At 37.1% G+C, this 16,544-nt stretch overlaps 1 protein-coding gene across 1 annotated transcript; it reads left to right on the forward strand.

Moving 5' to 3' along the window:
- Window positions 1–226: 226 nt before the first annotated feature.
- LOC107653466 (116 kDa U5 small nuclear ribonucleoprotein component-like) lies at window positions 227–11,873 on the forward strand. The gene is made up of 28 exons (XM_016440183.1): window positions 227–357; window positions 886–998; window positions 1,160–1,331; window positions 1,421–1,499; window positions 1,578–1,653; window positions 1,784–1,849; window positions 2,198–2,233; window positions 2,312–2,402; window positions 2,553–2,635; window positions 2,831–2,997; window positions 4,236–4,360; window positions 4,440–4,503; window positions 4,603–4,693; window positions 4,809–4,944; window positions 5,047–5,174; window positions 5,841–6,034; window positions 6,610–6,721; window positions 6,812–6,952; window positions 7,170–7,271; window positions 7,361–7,443; window positions 7,627–7,713; window positions 8,083–8,209; window positions 8,666–8,753; window positions 9,326–9,444; window positions 9,598–9,692; window positions 9,862–10,015; window positions 11,203–11,310; window positions 11,409–11,873. Exons 2-28 carry the CDS (start codon window positions 897–899, stop codon window positions 11,502–11,504), a joined length of 2,922 nt encoding a protein of 973 aa, XP_016295669.1. The 5' UTR covers window positions 227–357; window positions 886–896; the 3' UTR covers window positions 11,505–11,873.
- The last annotated feature ends 4,671 nt before the right edge of the window (window positions 11,874–16,544 follow it).

Raw genomic sequence — 16,544 nt, forward strand, 5'->3', positions numbered from 1 at the left:
TATTAATCATATTCCATAATAATAATAATAATCATCATCATCATTTTTTGAAGCCAAGAAGTACATTTGTGCACCACATCACTGAATGCTGTCATTAATTTCTATATTTTACGCCAACATGTAACAAGAGCGAACGTAATGCTAAAATGTATAGATTTATAGCACTTTCAGATTTTTTTTTGTACCCGGGATTTGTTTTTCAAACGGGCAACGTGCATGGCGACGGATGATGACGTCACCAACGTACGACATACGTTGCTCTGAGTGAGGACCTCGCGGTGCATGGTTTGGGAACAGTACGAGGAATAACTTTGAAACAACAATAAAATCACCCCAGCCATAAACAGTCGCATACAGGTATACAACTGTTATGCATAGTGCATTTGCATGCGATAGACAGAAATTAAAGATTATTTAAATGAGCCAGTCATTCATTCATATTCTGTCGTACGTTTGTTAAACGTTTAGATGTGTTAATAGCTTTATTTGAGGCTTTTCTAAATCCTTAACTTTTAGCTATATTGTGATTGTCAGTAAGTTAGTAATTTGTTTCATCGTCTTGCATATGCACATTCTGCGTGTGCAGTATTAGCGGTGTTTACTGGGCTCTGAAAGGTAAACTCATGGAGCTGCCTACATAACATAGATGGCATTGTGCGCAATAATTGTAAAGGAGTAACAGTAATCTCATCATGTGAAACAACATGAATAGAATCATGAGAATGAAACAAACTATCTTGTACTTCAGCTTTTTCAAAGTAGTCACATTTTGTTTAGAGATTATAGCTCTACACGTTCATTGAACTTAAATCCCATGCATGCTAAAGACGTCTCTGTAGTAGAGGTGGTGGGAAAATGTCATTCCAATCAGTTTTGTCCCATCAGAGCTCATCAGCATGGAGACGGATCTTTATGATGAGTTCGGAAACTATGTTGGACCCGAGTTGGACTCTGATGAAGATGAGGAAGTAGATGCAGAGGACCGGGAGGCTGATGAGGTGCGTCTGAGATGTTGTATGACCTCTGTTTATTTGTGTATATTACAGTAGAAGCCTGTAAATCACAAAAATCATCTTGAAACTGCCCATAAAATATGTTATTTTTTGTGCAAGTTGCAGCAAATACAAGTGGGATCTGAGTGCAGTTTTTCTTATTACAGGCGGATGAGGAGGATGATGATGAAGACCAGGCTGAGGTTGATGAGGAGGATGGTGGTGGTGGTATGGAGGTGGTTCTGCATGAGGATAAAAAATATTATCCCACAGCTGAGGAAGTTTATGGTCCTGAGGTGGAGACTATCGTCCAAGAAGAAGATACACAGCCATTGACAGGTAACAGACATGCTGGTGGAATACTAGTTTATGCACTACGTGCACACCCAGTCCAAAATCAAATTTATCTCATTTTATTTCCTCCTCAGAGCCCATCATCAAACCTGTGAAGATGAAGCAGTTTACTCTGATGGAGCAAGAGCTTCCCACCACTGTCTATGACATGGAGTGAGTTCACTGTTGTGTTGTTTCTCGTTCTCCCTGTTTGTTTGAATTGCATATTGTTACATGCATGTCTGTCCGCAGGTTCCTTGCTGATTTGATGGACAGCTCAGAACTGATCAGAAATGTCACCTTGTGTGGACACTTACACCATGGCAAGGTAAAGAACACTGTCATGCTTGTTCAGTTTTGTCTAAATGAAGGTGCATCATGTGGTGGTTTTTATATGTGCTGAGTTTGATTTCATTAATTTTGAGTGCAGACTAAAATGCATTTGTTTGTCCCCAAAGACTTGCTTTGTGGACTGCCTCATTGAACAGACGCATCCTGAAATCCGTAAGAGAGATGACTCTGATGTAAGTATATAGTTATTAAATATAAACAATATGTATTTTTTTGTTTATATTAAGAATATGAATATTAATAAAATACACCCTTGGTTTCAGTTGTTATATTTAATGATTTTATTATGTTTTTAATAAATAAGTATAAATGTGTGTGTGTGTGTGTGTGTGTGTTTTCTTTGTAATTTATTTTGCTCATTAGTATGTGTTTGTACATATGTTAATGTGTGTGGGAAAAAATACATCTACAGCTTTTCACATGTAGACAGGTGATTTGTTGAACAGACAAGATGACATTCAATGTTTCGCTCTACAGTAACACTGGATATGTTACAATATTGATCTTTTACTTTTTCACAGTTACGATACACAGATATCCTCTTCACAGAGCAAGAGGTAAGAAATCAACAAAATTGTCTGATTGCAAGCAAGTGCATTCAGTAACTCATGTAAGTTTTTGTGTTTTCTCACAAGAGGGGAGTTGGCATCAAGAGTACACCTGTAACCATGGTGCTGCCTGACTCTCGGGGCAAATCCTACCTCTTCAACATCATGGACACGCCAGGTACTTCCTGCCCTCTTTCCCTCTTCCCTGTGCTCATCTTTTCACACATTAAAAAGTAGCTGAGATATGTTTAAAATATCACTTAGAAAAATATAAGTACACAATGTGCTGTGCAAAAGCAGGAGATTTATCTCTTGAACTCGTCCTCAGGTCATGTGAATTTCTCTGATGAGGTGACATCATCAGTCAGACTGTCTGACGGCATTGTGCTTTTTATCGATGCTGCTGAGGGGGTGAGTTCACACATACACAGTCTACTGCTAATGTCAGGTTTTTGGCTCCAGGACTGCTATTATTATGTTGTTGTCATCATAATGCGCTGTTATATAAATCATTGTCTTAACATAATGTTTTTGTAAGCTTATATTGTATTTGTCAAATTAAATTAGCCATGTAATGTAAGTAAAGTAACTTTTGAATGTGTTCAGGTGATGCTAAACACTGAGCGACTGATCAAGCATGCAGTGCAGGAGAAGTTGGCCATCACTATCTGTATTAATAAAGTGGATCGTCTGATTGTGGAGCTGAAGCTGCCCCCTACTGATGCGTACTACAAACTGCGCCACATTGTGGATGAAGTCAACGGCTTGCTGAGGTACCCCACAATGTTTAAAGGAAGATGTTTTGGTAGATACTACATGCTATTAAAACAAATCCTAGAACTAGGGTTGGGTACCGTTCACATTTTAACCGGTACGGTACCGGTATCGGTACCTGAATTTCGGGTGCCGGTACCCAACGGTAACTTTTTTCAGTACTTTACTCTGTGTAATTACAAAAACATTTATTTAAGTGAAAAAATAAGTCCAAAAGTCTCAATTTCAACATTTTGAACAATAGGGCCCTACAAACTTTTTCTTTCTTTCTTTCTTTATTTATTTTTTTTCCCCCAGAAATTCTTGTTTTAATTTTTCTGAAAATCAAATAAAGGCATTAAACATTTATTTTAAATCAAATGAAAATTAAAGGAAGAAAAACTGTGGTTGTAATATTTATTTTTTATAATTTAATTGTTTTATTTAAATTTGATAGAAAATGGAAAAATTTTTAAGATGTACATTATACTGTACAAAAGTAATACAAGAGTAATATATTTCTGTTACATGTTAAACCGGACTTTTATTTTGACAGGTTGCCATGAAGTTTCTGTGTGTCTGGAGATTAAGTTTTTGTGTTCATGCTGTCATATAGTGAGATGTATTTGTATAGTAAACAAAACCGCGTTTCCGCCATTCATACATACAGAGGCAAGCGGAACATGCAGGATTCATATTTAAACCGTCTTTTTGCATTTTAATATTCACAGACACTAGTTCATATCGCGATTCTAATTAAGTGGCAGTGGCTACTTTTGATTTATTCGTCCAAAATTGGCGAATTCCGTGGCATTCCGCGCTATACAGTAAATTACGTTTTTATGAATGGACTCCGCAATCCCGTCCGTGTTTTCGCAGAAACCATATGGCCCTAGAAATGTAACCACACTTCAGAACATTTCGGCTTGCCCTGTGTGTTGTTTGAACGAGTTGCAGGGGTGACCTCACGTCACGGTTTCTTTTTCTCTCTCTGTAGCGTATGCGCCCAGATGCGTTCTCAGATACCGAAATTTGGCACTGATTGATTTAACGTGAATCGGTACTCTGTAGTACCGACGCAATTCGGTCTGTACCCTTAAAAGTACCGAGTTCGGTACCCAACCCTACCTAGAACTACTATTTGTCTTTTACTTGCTCGTATTTTTCATTTGCTTCATGAATTTAATTGTTTTTAGCAAGCAGTTTTGTCTGAAATTCCAGAGAATAAATATCTCTGTTTTTTTTCTCTCTCTGGCAGCACATACTCCACAGATGAGTCTCTGGTTGTGTCTCCCTTGTTGGGGAACGTGTGTTTCGCTTCCTCACAATACAGCATCTGCTTCACTCTTGGCTCCTTCGCCAAAATCTATTCAGACACCTACGGTGAGCAAGGCAAACACAAAAATATCGTTCAAATGCATCCTCGATGCTTCTGTCTGAAAACCTCAACCTTGTTTTCCAGGTGACATCAACTACATGGAGTTTGCCAAAAGACTGTGGGGAGACATTTACTTCAACCCTAAAACGTAAGAATCTCAAGCTAATTTTATTTCACAGAGAATTTGCATAATGGGAACATGTTTTTTGGTTCTTGGTTGTAACTGGTCGCGTTCTGTGGCTGTCAGGAGGAAATTCACAAAGAAAGCCCCCAACAGCAACTCTCAGCGCAGCTTTGTTGAGTTCATACTGGAGCCGCTGTACAAGATTCTTTCACAGGTGAGAAATACACTCAGATTCACTTTACTTGGGTAAAATGTATGCACATTCAGGTAGACATAGGCAGTCAAACACACACTAATGTCTAGGCTGTATAACTGGTGTGTGTCTGTAGGTGGTTGGGGATGTGGATACGTCTCTGCCTCGTGTCTTGGATGAGCTCGGCATTCACCTGACTAAAGAGGAGTTAAAGCTCAACATCAGACCTCTGCTGCGCCTTGTTTGTAACCGCTTTTTTGGAGAATTTACAGGCAAGTATCATTTTTTTTGTGCTGTGGTGTTGGTGCAATAAATGATAATTCTTGCACACGTGTGAGGTTCGTTTGGTTTAATATTATGTGCTACTTCAACAGGCTTTGTGGACATGTGCGTGCAACACATACCATCTCCTCAGGGGGGTGCCAAAGCCAAGATAGAGCACAGCTACACAGGTGGACTGGACTCAGACCTCGGAGAGACAATGTCTGAGTGTGACCCTGATGTAAGTGTGGGATCTGCAGAGAATGATGTCAGTGCTGTGACATTCAGCTTGTAAGAGTTTCCATCCCTAGTGTTCAAAAAGACAAAATCATCACTTTATACTCTGTGTTCAAAAGTTTGGGGTTGATAAGATTTTTTAAAAATGTTTTAAAGTATTTTTTTTTTCCAGAAAAAAATCTTACTGACTCCAAAAATTTGAACGGTAGTGTATATGTGAATATAAATTGGAACAAAATATAAATGGAAATGGAAGTCGTTGCCATTGGGGATGCCACTGTAGTTCTTTTATTAGGTAAATAGTAATAAATAATTTGCGATTTAGTGCATACAGATGAAACACAGTGGCAGATGCTTTATGTCTGGGAGCGACAGCGTGAGACAGTTCTGGGAGGAGCTAATCATTTTGATGACAGGCATTGGCTCCAGCGTTTCAGAATGACCAGAGCAAAATGTTTTCTTTTCTTCTCTGAGTGAAATATTCTATCACATGACTTTATGCAAAGTCACATGACTTTTTCTTGTGGGCATTTAAGAATTTATCTGGTAAATATAGTTAATGCACATGTCTTGCCAAATAAAAATGTATCCACCTCTAACAAGCCTAAAAATTAAAGTATCTCAATGACACATGCCCAAATAAGTAAGTCAAACGTTTCTTTTTTCTTAGGGTCCACTGATGTGCCACACCACTAAGATGTACAGCACAGATGACGGCGTGCAGTTCCACGCGTTTGGTCGAGTCCTGAGCGGAACCCTGCAGGCGGGCCAGCCGGTGAAGGTTCTGGGAGAGAACTACAGCCTGGAGGATGAGGAGGACTCACAAATCTGCACTATCGGACGCCTGTGGATTTCTGTTGCTAGGTGACGTCACACGTCTTTCTGATCATTTTTTTTGCTAGCATTATTAATCCATGGTCCCCCATTTTTCACCCCAATATTTGAAGGCCCCATGTCTTTTCTAGTTGTTCAGGATTTAAGGATAAGGATCTTTTAAATATATATATTTTTTTAGTTTATACCTCATAAGAAATTTAGAGCTTTGCATAACTAGCTACAAAGTAATTCATTATAAAAATGCCCATGCAGTTATATGATTTTATTAATTTGGTTCTAGAAGTCACACTTTAAAAATTAGTGTTTTTCAAGACTATTATTATTTTAATGATTGTTTTGTTTTATTTTAAATCATTTTATGCCATCTTGAGGCCCAAAGATAAAAAATAAAAGATTATTGGAGAATGTTTTACAAAATATTAATACTATTTCAGTCTTTCTACTTCAAAATTTCACACTTATTTCAATGCATTACTTGTTGTTTCTTTGTAATGATTTGTAAAAAATGTACTATTTTTGAGTGTTCAAAGTAAATCATACATCAGTATATATTTTTTTCACTGTAGTCTTTGTAAATGTTATGTTTAATGTGTTTATGCAAGGTATCAGATTGAAGTGAATCGTGTCCCTGCTGGTAACTGGGTGTTGATTGAAGGATGTGACCAGCCTATTGTTAAAACGGCCACAATCACAGAGCCCCGTGGAAATGAAGAGGTAGGAAAGAGAGCGATATCTATTTGAAACAAAGCAGTGTTAATTAATGAAACTTTGGAAGTTGAATGTTCTTTGTATTGGTGTGAGTAGGCTCAGATCTTCAGGCCATTGAAGTTTAACACCGCATCAGTGATAAAAATCGCTGTGGAGCCGGTCAATCCCTCAGAACTGCCCAAGATGTTGGATGGACTCAGAAAAGTCAACAAGAGTTATCCATCACTTACAACAAAGGTAACATTTCCTAGAACAACCCACGATACCAATATTGTTTTAAACCATATTTATGTCATGTTTTAAGCCTCTGGACCAAACCGAATATCACATATACTTGCAGTGGCAATCAGCAGGGTTACTTTAACATTTTTTTTTATTAGCGTTTCAAGATTCGTAACTAAGATGTATTACTGACTTGTTTCTTATTAATCTGTGCTGGCTTGTGTGTGTTCAGGTGGAGGAGTCAGGTGAACATGTGATTCTTGGTACAGGTGAGCTGTACCTGGACTGTGTAATGCACGACCTGCGGAAGATGTACTCTGAGATCGATATCAAGGTGCTCTTTTGCTGTCATAGAATTTTCTTTCCTCCCTTTTTGCCTATGCTTTTTGTTTTATGTGATTTCTCTTTGATCTCTTACAATAGGTGGCTGATCCAGTGGTGACCTTCTGTGAGACTGTGGTAGAGACGTCCTCCCTGAAGTGTTTTGCTGAAACGCCCAATAAAAAGTAAGAAACAAACTTCCTCTCTCTCAACCACCATTTAGAACCCCAGTTCTGATGATTTTTTTTAAGTGACCTATAAAAGTCTTGACAGGATAAGTCTTGACATGCATCAGTGTTTGTATATGTATGTGTGATTTGTTACTTTGTGTGTGTGTGTGTGTGTGTGTGTGTGTGTGTGATTGGAAGGAATAAGATTACCATGATTGCTGAGCCATTGGAGAAGGGTCTAGCCGAAGACATTGAGAACGAGGTGGTGCAGATCACATGGAACAGGTAAAAACATGTCAGAACTGTAGAGGACTTATGGGTTATATAGAACACAAAGATGTCTTTCTTAATATTAAAAATTAAGATGCATAACTGTTTTCAACACTGATAATAAATGTTTCTGGAGCACCAAATCAGCACCAACATTTTTCGTAGTATTACTGTTTTAACTGTATTAATCAAATTAATTGATCAAATAAATGCAACCTTAGTGAGCATAAGAGACTTCTTTCAAAAACATTAAAATATTTTACCGCCCACAAACCTTTAAGTGGAAGTCTATGTGGTGCAGTTCAACCGACAAGATCTAATTTTTCACCTACAATCTGTTAACTATCTTAAAACCAATAAATGTATCTCTTTTTCTCTCTATAGAAAAAAGTTGGGAGAGTTTTTCCAGACGAAGTATGACTGGGATTTGCTAGCAGCTCGTTCCATTTGGGCTTTTGGACCTGACACAACCGGGCCCAACATTTTAGTAGATGACACTTTGCCCTCTGAGGTAATTTACATATCAGGTTCATTTATATTCATTTAATTATTGTATTCTTTTTTTTCTAATAAAATTCACTGGTAATTGGGTAGCGAATTAATTTAGAATAGGTTTGACTTCATCACTCCTCTGACTGTATTGATAAATAAATGTGAAAATAGTGTAGGGTGACCATACGTGCCATTTTCCCAGGACGCGTCCTGGCCAGGGGCACATATGGTCACCCTAAAATAGTGCCTTTGGCCATTTGAATGTAGATGTGTGTGTTAAAATCTTTTGGCATGGATGTGTTGGTGTGTCATTGTTTGGAGTGTGTTTTGCCAGGCAATCAGAGGTGTGAAAAAAATTGACATGTTGCGTGTGACACGGTCTGTCTGTTTTCTGTCACGGTCGTGCACTGGCATACTTACCTTGTTGACAGCTAAATAACTCGATAACTGTTTTCGGTCTCTGTGTGTGTTGTAGGTAGATAAAGCTCTTCTCGGCTCAGTGAAGGACAGCATTGTACAGGGCTTCCAGTGGGGCACACGCGAGGGTCCTTTGTGTGATGAACGTAAGACATTGCATAACATTTTATATGAGAGGGTTTCAATGGTTACGAAGGCAGAACAGTCTAAAAAACACCATAGAATGAATAAAATGTTCTTAGGGTAAATAAACTTTAATTAGGAATTAAATTAGAAATGTTCTATTTATTGGTATCGGCTGATATTTGATATATATCAGCTAATATTGTGTATATATTTACATTTAGTTTTCCTTTGCCGTCATTGAACACTCACGTAAAGTTACGGTTTAAAAACATTAATAATTTAATAGCACTGTTAAATGTAATCTTTGTATCCGTTAATGTAATCTGAATATACGTTTTCCTAACATACATTAAACAGTTGTGATGTCTAGATGTCTACTTGCACTTTTGTAGCGTTACATTTTCTTCCCTTCTTTTTCTTCCATTGCCGTTTTCCACCCTCTTTTTGACCCTCACAATTAAAAAGGCTGTTTTTGCTGCTGTCTCTTTAAGTTTTTCATATGTAAATGACCTCTTTGTAAATGGCTACAGTTTGGTGTTTCTGTTTGTACTAAATAACAAATATATATCGCCTTGTCATTCCCTGCATTCAGCAATCCGCAACGTGAAGTTTAAGATCCTGGATGCAGTGATCGCACAGGAGCCACTGCACAGAGGAGGAGGACAGGTCATCCCTACAGCTCGCAGAGTCGTCTACTCTGCCTTCCTGATGGTAATTTATCCTTATCCATAGGTTCTGTTACCACCTCTCTTCTTCCCCCATCTTCCTCTGTTTCCTTTCTCTGCCTAATCATTGTTTCCATTAGTCTTATTGGACTGTTTCATTCAATAACGTGATCCATTTGTGATTGGTTGATTTCTGTAGGCCACGCCCAGGCTGATGGAGCCCTATTACTTTGTGGAGGTTCAGGCCCCTGCTGACTGCGTTTCTGCTGTGTACACAGTGCTGGCACGCAGGAGGTACAATACACAAACATGAGGACGTTGCTGACTCCTCATCTGTTAACACACACACACTCACATTAAGCAGATTGTTGCTCAAGGCAGCAAAAGTCAGCAAGTCTCTAATAAAGACACTCCTCCTTTTAGAACGAGCCTCTGACTGATCTCTTGTCTCTGTGTCTCGTAGAGGTCATGTGACGCAGGATGCGCCAATCCCTGGCTCTCCTCTCTACGCCATCAAGGCTTTCATTCCCGCTATTGACTCGTTTGGCTTTGAAACTGATCTCCGCACACACACGCAGGGCCAGGCCTTCGCGCTCAGTGTGTTCCACCACTGGCAGGTACAAACTCACCCACGTATTTTTTTTCTTGTTACTTACGTGTGTGTGTGTGTGTTTGTTTGTTTGTGTGTTTAAATGAGTGTAAGGAGTATTATGTGTACGTGAACCTCACAAAACCTGTCAAAAACACGCCAGGTCACGTTTCACCCTACAATTAAAAAAATTTAAAATAAGAAATCATACATTCTTTTAACAAAATATGATTTCTAATTTTAATTTGCGACCTGGATTTTATTTTTTTACATAATGACATTTTTATGGCATTTAATTAAAACAGTAGTGTGAGGATTTATATATGAGGAAATTATATTTACATTAATTTGCTGAATTATTATTATTAATTAATATAATTTATAAATTGTTGTTATTAAAATTATAAAGTTATTAATTTATTCTGATTTTTTTTTTATTGTACTACGGTATTTTTAATGGGAGAAAATGAGATTCACCATTGGAAATTAATAATAGAAAATTTGGTTAAACAAACTGAAGCCTATTTCTAGGGCCATTATGAATTTTTTTCTATCGTGACATTTTAAGCCAATTAATGAAACAGTAATCTCAATATTTAAGTATTTAAATTATATTAATTGGTAAATTATTAACATAATTGTTGTTATTATTATTACATTCATTTATGGATTATTTAAACATGTATTACAGTATTTTTACTGTAAGAACCAAATGAGATTTAACATTCAAATTTAATAGAAAATTTAAAAAAAAATGTCTGAATTGGTGAATTTAAAAAGTGAGAATTTGATGAAGAAAATATAGAACGTATTTAGACACAATAGTGTTTATTGTACTTTAATGTATGCTGCTTCAAATAAAAAAAATCATTATTGCAGTGTTTTAAACCAAGAGAATCACTTTTAATTTAAGAGTATTGGAAAAAATGTGGTAATGAGAATTTTCACAAAGATAATGTAAAAATGCAAGTAGTAGTAATTAAAAATAGGCTTTGTTTTCTTTATTGGGGAAAATGTGACTTGCGTAAGCTTCACCCGTGCGTGTGTGAGTGTGTTGTTCTTGTGTTTGATGTTGAGTAGCAGAAAATTGAGTCAGCAGCAGCTGATCTTGAACTCCGTTGCCTGTAACACTGTTTCTGTGTGTGTGTATGTTTGTCACATGGTATTAGATTTTCACCAGTCCTGTGCAATTATTGTCTCTGCCCCTCACTCTAGATTGTTCCCGGTGATCCTCTGGATAAGAGCATTGTGATTCGTCCTCTAGAGCCTCAACCGGCCCCTCATCTGGCCAGAGAGTTTATGATCAAAACCCGCAGGCGCAAAGTAAAGACACGCTTGATGTCGCTGTAATGTCAATCAACTTTAGTTTGAATACGCATCATATATCATCATCATAATCATCTCTCTCTCTCTTCCTCCAGGGCTTGAGTGAGGATGTCAGTATCAGCAAGTTCTTCGATGACCCTATGTTGTTGGAGCTGGCCAAACAAGATGTGGTGCTCAACTACCCGATGTGATATGACAAATGAACTCAACTCATCCCAACATTCCCCGTCAGCTTCACCAGACTTGCCCCTACTACAAATCAATCCAGTTCTGTATGATGGAATTAAAAAAACGTCTTTTTTTAAATGTAAAGTGCTAGAAACATAAACACCGATTACTGTTGCTGTTAATGCAGACTTTCCTAAATTAACCTGTGACCTCCAAGAGCTCCCTTCTAATTTTGTTCTTTGTTTATTTTTATGTTTGACAAGTGTTTTTGTAGTATAAGATGATGTGAAGAACAGGCAAGTCTTTTTTCAAGAAGGTTTTTTTGAAATGTGTCTGAAATCTCTTTAAAATCTTACATTTGTATAAGTGTGATTAAAAGCATTTGGCCTGTGGATGTGTGTTTGAGGTCATTATGGATGTATTCTTTATGATATCCGTGAAGGTGATAGCCATTGTACTTCTCAAAGCTTGAGAACTCTGATGTCAAGGAAAAGGTGGTTTTGACATGCAGTATGAAATTATTCTCAATCTTTAAAAGAGAATATTCATGCAGGGGAAACTTTGAGAACATTTGCTGAATGCAGAATAAAACTGAAGAACATGCAAAGGGCAGGTAAAAACAGATCCGTCTAATAGACACACTATTAGATGCAGAGGCAGAACTAAGGAAGGTTGACATGAGTGAAGGCCATTCAACAGACACGAGTCTGACATTTAAGTGAATGTCACAGGTGTCTGCCTTTGTTGCTTTGCCTTTTTCTTAAAAGGAAAAGATAGATAAGTTTTTGCATTCATATTAAATGAACTTCAGTTCAGTTCTGAATTTTACATTTAAAGTAACCTAATCCAGAAGCTAATAAATATTGGAATAAAGTTGGGAAATGTAAGAAAGTCGCACAAAACTACATTAAAGTAAATGGTTACTAATTTTCATTTTTAATATAAAAAAAAAAAGTGCTAAAATAAGTAAAGACATTTTTTTGGGAATAAAGTTTAAAAAAGAAGAAAGTAATATGAAACAACATGAGAGTAAGCAAATGATTACTAACTTTGCATTTTTTAATAAACTATCCCTATAATTATACTAAAATAAAAATTTGAATAATTAAAAAGCTTTTAAAAATATAAAAAAAGTTAAACTATGAAAATATATATAATTCTGAACTTTAATGAAATTGCTTATATTTTCTGACATTTATCTAATCAAAGTCTGGCTGAAGTTTTCGTGTGTCAGAGGGAATCATTAATTTTAATTCAGAGATGGGGTGTTTGTACACATATGTCTGTGAGTAACATCATGATAAATAATCAGTTCGGACTACATTGCTGATTCCCTGCATGAATAACGTGTGCTTGTGTGTGATGTAAATATGTGAGATGGTTGTGGCAGCATGAGTGACAGGCTTTCATGCACAGCACAAACCACTTGCATAATAAAATATATCGGTCAACACTTAAACCCTTATAGTTGCCAGAAACAAGTCAGAAATCACAGTGTCTCCTTTTTAAACAACCTTTTCTTAATCTCAATACAGAGAAATACATAATGCTCCTGTGGAAAGTATTCAGCTAAGATTGTCAGGCAGCTCTGAGGTGGTCTCATTATTGAAAATCTAACCTGCCTGTCAAGGGAAAAGATAATGAGAGAACGGGAGGAAAGGATTGAATACCAGGGTCACTTTCTAGCAGGATGATTGGTGAAATGATATTCTGACTGAAAGTCTTCTCCTAAGGTCTTGGCTTACTGGTGTGTTTTTTCTATATTTAGCAGCGATTTTCAAATTGTGCTCAAAGGTTATGTGTGTGTTAGTGTGTGTTTCAGCACGTTTCACATTCGCTGCCATCAGACCAGATGCCTTGGGCTCCACAGAGTCACACTGCATGTACACACACATATTCTGCCTCAGAGTAAGAAAACTGTCATAATACAATCACATTATGAGTCAGAAATCTTGTAATACACACTTCATGATTGCCACAACACCAAAAGATGTGTATGCAGCTTATTTCTAAGTTCTAAGCCAAAGACATTCACCTTGATTCCAGAATATGATTTTGCATTTGAGCATGTTTTATTAGGCAGCCACATTTTTCTCTGGCAACTTGCTTTGTATCTCCAGATGTTTTCTTCCATCCAATGAAATATCATTTAGCTGTTATGTCTTATCACTGCATCTAAACCAACAACATGCCTATTAGATCCTGCACCCACTAAATTACTGCAAGAGTTGTTACCCGTAGCAGAAGAACCACTTCTCAATATTATCATCGTTATCTTTAGGTCACGTCCCAAAACCATTCAAGCTGGCGGTTCATATTACCCCAATTTTACAGTCTCTGCACTGGATACCATTATGTTCTGTATCAGTTACAAAATATTATTACTTACCTACAAGGCCTTTAATGGTTTAGCTCCTGCGTACCTAACTAGTCTTCTACCACGCTACAATCCATCACGCTCCCTAAGGTCGCAAAACTCTGGACTTTTGGTAGTACCTAGAAGAGTAAAGTCCACTAAAGGAGGTAGAGTTTGTTCGCATTTGGCTCCCAAACTCTGGAATAGCCTTCCTGATAACGTTCGGGGTTCAGACACACTCACTTTGTTTAAATATATCTGATCAAATGCACATTATTATTCCTTAGCTTGGGTTGTCTCTATTTGTTTCTCTGTTTCTGCCACGGGGTTGACATCCCGTGGTAACTAGGAATTACACAAACTTCAGTCTGGATCCAGCCCTTACAAAGACCTGAGATGACCGAACACCTGAGAAGAGATTATGCAAAACCCTCAGAGGACCTCAGATGATGCCAACTCTGAAACAACATAAACAACCACATTTTGCTACAAGTTTGATTGCAACATATAATCATTGCTGTTAATAGTGTTCATCGTCTGTTTGATTACGTCTTTAATTGATTTTTCCGTACATTTCTGCCATATGTACATTAACTGACAGTCACCACTGATAAGCTACCACTAAATATTGTAGAAACTTAATTTGCTGTAAAGTTGCTTTGCAACGATTTGTATCGTGAAAAGCATACAAATAAACTTGAATTGAATTGAATGTCTTGTACATTTATTGGCTACTCAAGTGTCAGCCTGCTCTATTCCAACTAATCAAACATTACCTCTTTTGAGCAGTGGTGTATTGTAACGAAGTAATAATACTTCGTTACAGTACTTAAGTATTTTTTGTGGAGTATCTGTACTTTACTTGAGTTTTTATATTTCAGCCAACTTTTACTCCACTACATTTCCTAATTAAAATTTATACTTTTACTCCGATACATTTCCCCGAAGCATATTCGTTACTTACTACAAAATAGTCAGAAGTCAGAAGAACACAGACTGCACGGAAGCAGGTTTGACGAATCAGTGGTCTGGCGTCCGCAAATTAATCTCCTAAAAACACCTTTGCTCATGTGCAAACAAGTGCACGCACAACCGCGGATGATTTATTTTCCGCTCAAGTCGAGTCTGGGGTGTGCGGTACAGCATCGTCTGCGATAATATGTAAGTGTTGTTGTAATGATGTGCGATCTGACATTATCAAGTAGGCTATATCACCGAATCACACACAGAGTGCACGCACGTTGATGTCTATTAAAACTCAAAATTCCAGGCATTCTAAATTGTAGACGGCAAAAATGCTTCTGTATGCTTTTGATATTTATATAATTTAATATAGTTAACTTAATCTATATTACATAAAGAGTACCCTTTTTCAGCAGATATCAGCATGAACACATTTAATAATCATTTTATACATGTTTACTTATTGAACGAATCAGCTTTTTCAACGAATCGTTTGAATAAATGATTCAGTGATTCACTCATTAACTCTGGCTGTGTTCTAAATGGCATACTTGCTTACTGCTTACTGCTCAGTATACAGTGCATACTGCCTACTATTTTTGAAAGAAAAGTGTGTGAAACAGTATACAATAAGCAATAAATGTTTCAGAGTAGTATGCTTAAGTGCTGTCACATGACAAACACTGAGTTATTAAATGAATGCCACTTTATTGGGACAAAAACCCACCTAAAGCATACACAACACTGTATTATTGAGGCGTTTTATTTCCACTTTTCAAATATTTACTTAATTTTTATTGAAAATAAATTTCTTTCTGATCTGGTATGTGATGGGAAAAGGAGAAGCATGAGTTTGACAAAAGCCAGGATCGAACTCGGGTCGACTGCGTCAAAAGCAAACAGCTCACGTTCTACTTGCTGCGCCACTGATACTTCGGAAATGCAAGTGTCTTTTGCGGTGCTGTTAATCACAGCCAGGCATTGGTGGGCGGAGTTAATGTAAATAGCCTCTACCAACAAATTTGTCCTTAGAGTAATACACTCCATTTATTTTTAGAACTGCTTGATAGTGGAATTGAATTCTGTTTGCATAATTGAAATATTATTTATACATTTTATTTATATATTATATTGCTGCAATATTATTATTATTTAATATCTTTGAAAGAATCTGTACTGTATAAAGCGCTATAAAGATAAAGGTGACGTCATTTGATGATCGGAAACGTGCTGTAGAGATTAAAGTACAATTTATGTCCTACTAACAATACTGTTTTTAGATACACAGCGATAGTTTGTAGTTTACATGTATATGTATATACGTACAAATACAAGTGTTACATTTATAATTACTATTCCCCACCTCCAGTTCACTCGCGCGTTTGAAAATGAAACGTCACATGGAGCGCATTGCGTTCTGGGAAACAGTATCCCATGCAGCGTCTTCAGATGCATACATCAAATTTCAGCCAATGTAGCAGGTAATCCGGGCATTCCATGCATACAGAAAATTCACATACTATTCACAGTATACACACAGCATACTGCAATATAGTATGGTAGTATGCCATTCCGAACAGCTTCTGTACTGATTTCAGTGTACTTGAGTTATATTTAGCAGATTCTGGCGAATATAGTAGGTCATCCGGGTATTACATGCATACAGAAAATTTGCATACTATGCACAGCATACATACTGGATACTGCAGAAATAGTAAGAGTAGTATGATAGTATGGCATTTCG

Source organism: Sinocyclocheilus anshuiensis, unplaced genomic scaffold (assembly GCF_001515605.1).
Source record: "Sinocyclocheilus anshuiensis isolate Anshui unplaced genomic scaffold, SAMN03320099.WGS_v1.1 scaffold2013, whole genome shotgun sequence".
In the NCBI taxonomy this organism is placed as follows: Eukaryota; Metazoa; Chordata; class Actinopteri; order Cypriniformes; family Cyprinidae; genus Sinocyclocheilus; species Sinocyclocheilus anshuiensis.

Coding starts and splice junctions, on each gene's coding strand:
- LOC107653466 (XM_016440183.1), top strand. CDS start 897: ATGGAGACGGATCTTTATGATGAGTTCGGAAACTATGTTGGACCCGAG. Junction 999..1,159: donor AGGACCGGGAGGCTGATGAG/GTGCGTCTGAGA, acceptor TTCTTATTACAG/GCGGATGAGGAGGATGATGA. Junction 1,500..1,577: donor ACCACTGTCTATGACATGGA/GTGAGTTCACTG, acceptor GTCTGTCCGCAG/GTTCCTTGCTGATTTGATGG.